Source organism: Vigna umbellata, chromosome 5, assembly GCF_029865625.1.
Source record: "Vigna umbellata cultivar VRB3 chromosome 5, Vumbellata_1.0, whole genome shotgun sequence".
Taxonomy (NCBI): Eukaryota; Viridiplantae; Streptophyta; class Magnoliopsida; order Fabales; family Fabaceae; genus Vigna; species Vigna umbellata.
Genome location: NC_142169.1, coordinates 47,151,706 through 47,158,072, shown reverse-complemented (window position 1 = coordinate 47,158,072; position 6,367 = coordinate 47,151,706). Strand labels below are relative to the sequence as shown.

The following is a 6,367-nucleotide window of genomic DNA, read 5'->3' as shown; positions in this document are numbered from 1 at the left end:
CTGATTCTATCAATAACTTCCTGGATACTGTGTGGGCTGGTGAGCAGTGCCAGTTTGCTCTTTGCATGGAGGAAGGTGCTGATTATGAGGATGTGGAGAGAGTACTATGCATACCTGGAGGAAACATCCAAAGGAATAGATCTGGCTCAGTGGTTAACATTAGGAGGACAGATTTGACTCCTCTTGCAAAGTATTGGATGGCATTTTCTCATGCCAACATTCAGCCATGTTCACATGTGTCAGATATTACTCTCAGCAGGGCACTATTCATCTATTGTGCTATCAGAAACTTAAATATTAATATTGGACAGGTGATAGCTGATGAGATTAGTGTGTGCGCCAACACCTCAAACAACAAAGCACCACTAGGACATCCCTCCTTGATTACTCACCTTTGCAAGATAGCTGGGGTGGACACTTCTGCTCCACCATTTGAGAGGCCAAGAAAAGCTATTGATGAGGCCTATTACAGATAGTACTGTGGAGGTGAGGAGGCAGCTCAGCCAGTTCCACCACGCCGTGCTCGTAGAGAGAGAGGGCCAGCACAGAGTCAGACATCTGCTGAGACACATGAAGCAGAACAATTCCAGATAAGGGATATGTATATGTCTCTTATAGGTGCTCAGTTGGAGTCCATTCACAGAGGGCAAGTGGCTACTGCTGAGATGATTGTAGGAATGTATGATACACCTCCAGCCCACAGGTGGACTATGGATGAATTCCATAATGTGGTAGCTTGGCCAGAGGAGCCAGTGCATGGAGGAGGAGCTGAAGCAGCTGAAGCTTCAGTTAGAGAGATGGAAGAAGATGAAGCTGATAATGATGATGCATTTGAAGAAGAGGAAGATACAGAGGACAACTAAGATTGATGAGGAGTTGAGATAGCATTTACTGATGAATGCTATCATATACTTATGCTTTTGTTGGTTTAAGTTTTCTAAACTTATTTATTTTTGGTTTTAGATTAGGGTTTGATGTACTCTATTGGAAACCTGGTTTGTTATGATGGTTTGCTATTAACTGTGATTGTGTGATAAGTAATGCTTGATGATGATTATTGATTGATTAATGTTGAGATAGATGTGCACATAAAATGCTTATACAGGTGATTCACAAGCTTTGTGAACAAATGCAGGATATCATGATTGTGATTGTGAAATTGAGCAGGATGTGTATGTCAAATGTGAATGAGCTTATATGTGAGGTTTTGAGCTCCACAGTTGTTATTGTTGAATGCTATTACTTTGGAAACATGAATGACTTTGCCCAGGTTTTCTATGATTGAATCAATTGCTTGTTTTGCATCATATGATCAAGGCCGTTTGTTGGAACCCTTTTTATTGGCCAAATTTATAAAGTCAGCCCACTAAAAGAGAACACTTTGTGTTCTATCCTTTGAACCCTTAGCCTTGAACATAAATTGAAAACCCTTGATTGAAAATCTTTACCTTGAGTTAAGTAGAAGATATTGTGTGGTATTGTTAAATGTTCAAGTTTGGGGTTATTGGGAAAAACATGAAAAAGGAAAAGCATTGAGCTAAGAGCTAAAAAGTAAGAATATGCAAAGAAAAAGAAAAGAAAAGAAAAAGAAGCAAAGCTCAATGCAAATGCAAAATGCAAGTTGGGAAGAATAAGAAAAATTGTGTTGTTATGATTCTCTTAACTCAAGGATTTTGTGATCCAGAAAAACCAATTTTCTTGTTAACCCAGCCACATTATAAGCCATTGAAAACTCCTTGTGATGATGCATGTTTGTGAATGTTTTTGATTGTGGTAAAATGAAAGGCAAAGTTGATTCATGTGACATTGTGATAGTAGAGTGAATGAGTGATTACCTCTTATACACTTGTGTGTGAGTGAAACACTTTACCTAGTGAGGAAATATTCCATAAGCACATGAACATCCATGCTTAATTGATTGATCATTCATGAAAAATAGCATTTGTTGGAATTTAAATGACTTTGTGAACACTAAAGCATGTGCATATCTTGATTGAAATCTTGGTCATAAGTTTGATTAAAGTTTTTACTTATCTTGAAAAGAAGATTTTTGAATGAGTGAACCATCATATGAATTGGTTGAAGATTGAGTTACATCTTGTTTGCTTGAGGACAAGCAAAGTTCTAAGTTTGGGGTTGTGATAACAGTTGAAAAACTGTTATTTTCATGCTTAAAATTGATACTAAAAGCAACCTTTATACTTAGAAAGTAGCTTGAAATCATGCTTTTCTTCATATTTTCAGAAATAAGAGAGCTGGACAGGTTTATGCTTGATTTCAGTGTTTTTGTGCAGGTTTTAAGGTGAATTTAGTGAAAGAAGTGAAGAAGGAGAGAGATGGAATCAGAAAAGACATCAAAAAGTGCAAAAGGAGAAGCCGCAACTGCCGCTCAGTGGCAGTTTACCGTTGAGCGGCACTCAGGAGTTCACGGGAGGACCGCTGAGGGGCAAAATGGCCGCTGAGGGGAAGAAACGACTCACGCACTTACCGCTGAGCGGCACTATTTTTGGGCTTGGGCCTAATTTTCTGTAATTTTAGAATAGTATATAAGCTTTAGGACGTCCTAGGGTTTGTATCTTTGGCAGAAACGAAGCAAACACTGTCTCTTCCACCCCTTTGAAGGAGGATCTTGGATGCTCAGGCTACCTCTTCACCTTTCTAGGGTTTTATCTTTCATTCTTTCATTATTGTTCATCTAGGTTCACCATGAATATGGTGAACTAAACCTTGTATGTTTGTTGGGGAATCAATGTAATCTTTTAAAGCTCTCATATATGGAATTTGTGCTTGCATCTTAATCTAAGACTTATGCTTTCTTTCATCATTAGTTAGGGTTTTTCCTCTTTGCTCAAGGCTTGCTTTGTTTAACTCATTCAATGCATGATTATTGATTTTGTTGATACGGGAACGTACGGGGAAGTCTAGATCCGGGGAATTTCTCTCAATAGTATATTGGTTGCCTTAAGCTCCTGCGCTAAATAAACTAATTATTAGGAATGCTAGGAATCGTATGAACTCGTAATTAGGGAGAAGCCTTCTTGGAAGGTAATTTAGAGAGTGGCATTAACAATGATGACTTGAATGTTGAATTCCTAAAATATATGAGAGTGGATAAGATGAAATTGACCCCCAACAACATATTCATCAGTATAATTCATTGAAAGTGCTTGTCTTTTGTTTTAGCCATTGATCAACCTCATGCATACATGTTTATTTTCGTCTTTTGCATGGTAAAATCCAATTATTTGGGAGAACGATACTTGGTCTTACCGAGTTTATTACTTGAAACGATTCGGTCATACTTGCCGATTGTTAAACAAGTTTGTGACATCATATTTTGGTGATCATAAATTTGTGCATCACACTCCTTTCTGATATTACCATTTTTGATCTTGTCAACTATTCGCTCAATATGGATCTTCATATTTTCAAATGCAACTTCCACATTCTTACAATAAGATGCATTCGTCTTCAAGAATTTTTGAAAAGTCTCGTCAAGTTTGGTTGTCTTCTCAAATGGAGTAGATTGCATTTGCCATTTTTGTTGTTGCCATTGAACCATTGAAACCTTTTGTATTTCTTGTGGTAATTGAGAAAGTTTCATAATTACTTCTTCCAACTGTTGAGAAATAATTTTATTTTGAATAAGCAGAGCATCATTTGATTGTAGCAACTCCTTCTAACTAAGATATCTGCTTTCATTGTTGAGCTCATTGTCACTAGTAGCCATATTGTCAATGATTTCTGTAGCTTCCTCTGGAGTTTTCCATTTGATATTTCCTCCTGCTGAGGCGTCAAGCATCATCTTGGTTTGTGAACCAAGACCTCCAAGGAAGATTAGGACTACTTGCACATCATCAAAGCCATGCGTGGGTGTCCTTCTTAATAAGCTTTTATACCTGTCCCATGCATGCCCCAGTGATTCCTCCATGCCTTGCCTGAATGATGAAATCTCTTGCTTTCCTTTATTTACTTTTGATTGTGGAAATTATTTGTTTAGGAACTTGGTCACCACTGCTTCCCACTCTGTAAAGCTTTCTTCTGGAAAAGAATTTAACCAAAGCTTAGCGTTGCCTCCTAGTGAGAATGGAAACAAGCTAAGTTTGATTGCTTCATCCGGCACCCCATTTATTTTCACCGTGTTGCATATCTCATTAAAAGTTGTGAGGTGCTCATATGGGCTTTCGTAACACAACCCATTAAATTGATTACTCTTCACTAGTTGAATTAATGCTGGCTTAACCTCCATGTTGGCTGCATTGACCCTCGGTCTTGCTATGTTGTTAAAGTTTTGAGGTCCAACTATATTTGTGTAATCTGCAAGAGTTCTTCTGGCATTATTATTCTCCATATTTTCAGTGCTATGGTCAGAACCTTGTGGTGATGGTTGTAACAGAGTTTCCGGAGGAGGAAAAAGTTCTCTAGATGTACGGATTCTTCTCCTCTGTCTACTCTCGTCTAAACCTTCAAGAAGAGGTTCTGCAGTTTTCTTGCTCCTAGTTCGGATGAGTTAAACAAAGCAAGCAATAAGCAAAGAGCAAAAACCCTAACTAAAGATGAAAGAAAGCATATATCTTAATATAAGACGTTAAAACACAAATTCCATATATGAGAGTTTCACAAGACTACGTTGATTCCCAAACAATAATACAAGGTTTACTTCACCATATTCATGGTGAAACTAGATGAACAATAATGAAAGAATGAAAGATAGAACCCTAGAAAGAGGAGGAGGTAGCCTGAGCATCCAAGATCTTCCTTCAAGGGGTGGAAAAGAGAGTGTTTGCTTCGTCTCAGCCAAAGATACAAACCCTAGGACGACCTAAAGCTTATATACTATTCTAAAATATACAGAAAATTAGGCCCAAGCCCAAAATAGTGTCGCTCAGCGGTAAACTGCTGCTCAGCGGTAAGTGCGTGAGTTGTTTTCCTCCCCTCAGCGGCCTTTTCACCCCTCAGCGGAGCCAACGTGGGTTTCTGAGTGCCGCTCAGCGATAAACTGCCGCTGAGCGGTAGTTGCGGCTTCCCCTTTTGCACTTTTTGATGTCTTTTCTGATTCCATCTCTATCCTTCTTCACTTCTTTCACCAAATTCACCTTAAAACCTGCATAAAACACTGAAATCAAGCATAAACCTGTCCAGCTCTCTTATTTCTAAAAATGTCACCAAAAGCATGATTTCAAGCTAGTTTCTAAGTGTTAAAGGTTGCTTTTAGTATCAATTTTAAGCATGAAAATAACAGTTTTTCAACTGTTATCACCTGCACCTGGCACCAGATCAATACAAAACTCAACCTCCCTCTGAGGAGGCAATCCTGACACTTCCTCAGGAAACACATCAAGAAAGTCACTCACAACGGAGTGATTCCCCCTCTGGCTTTGCTGCTCCACTTCTAGATGAGTTAGCACCATGAAACAAACTGAACCTACGATCAACTCTTGCCTCACTTGTCCCGAAGATAACCATGTCTGCTCGTCAATCTCCGGAAACAATAGTTTCTTCTCACCACAATCTATAAGGATACGATTGGCAGATAGCCAATCCATCCCTAAGATCGCCGCTAACCCTTGTAGAGGTAAACAAATCAAGTTCACCTTGAACTGATGCCCTTCTACTACCATAGAACATCTAGTTCACCTTAACCAACCTCGAAGTGGGAGTAGATACAATCAGATCATACTGTAGCTCCCTCACTGCCAACCCCAAATTCTCTACACAAGACTCTGACACAAAAGAATGTGTCGCTCCAGAATCAAACAATACACATCATGGCTTCCCAAACAACAAACAACACCAGTAACGAGATTACCTGAGCTAGCCGCCTCAGCTCCAATCAAAGCATAAACCCTATCGGCTGCTAGTGGTCTGCCACCACCCCTCTGCACCGACTTCCCAGATGTTGGGCCCCCCCAAGGGACGCTTGTGAGGCTGACAGGGTAGGTGAAGAGTTTTTTTTCAGCCATTTAGACGTCTGTTAAGGGGTCCCCGACGTCTATAATATTATAGACGTCGGGCCCGTCCCCCCAATGGATGCCTAAGTGGCTGAAAGGGTAGGTGAGGAATTATTTCTTTCAACCATTTAGACGTCCGTTAGGGGGGGCCCGACGTCTATAATATTATAGACATCGGGGCCCCCCTAACGGACGTCTATAAGCCCCGCGAATATCAATATTAAATCAGAAAGACGTCATATTAGTTAGGGCCCCGACGTCTATAATATTATAGACCTCGGGGCCCTCCATCAACGGACTTCTACAGCCATTTATACTAAAAACGCGAACCCGCGAGGAGTTACGCTCACTGTTCATCATTTTCCTCGTGTTTTCTCTCTTACGCATTGCATTTCCAGGTGCATTTCCTCTCTTTT

General features: G+C 39.9%; 1 protein-coding gene across 1 annotated transcript; it reads right to left on the bottom strand.

Annotated features, from left to right (window-relative positions):
* Positions 1–5,246: 5,246 nt before the first annotated feature.
* Positions 5,247–5,621, bottom strand: LOC124822462 (uncharacterized). The gene has a single exon (XM_047294468.2). The coding sequence runs from the start codon at positions 5,619–5,621 to the stop codon at positions 5,247–5,249; it is 375 nt and encodes a 124-aa protein (XP_047150424.2).
* Between the last annotated feature and the right edge of the window lie 746 nt (positions 5,622–6,367).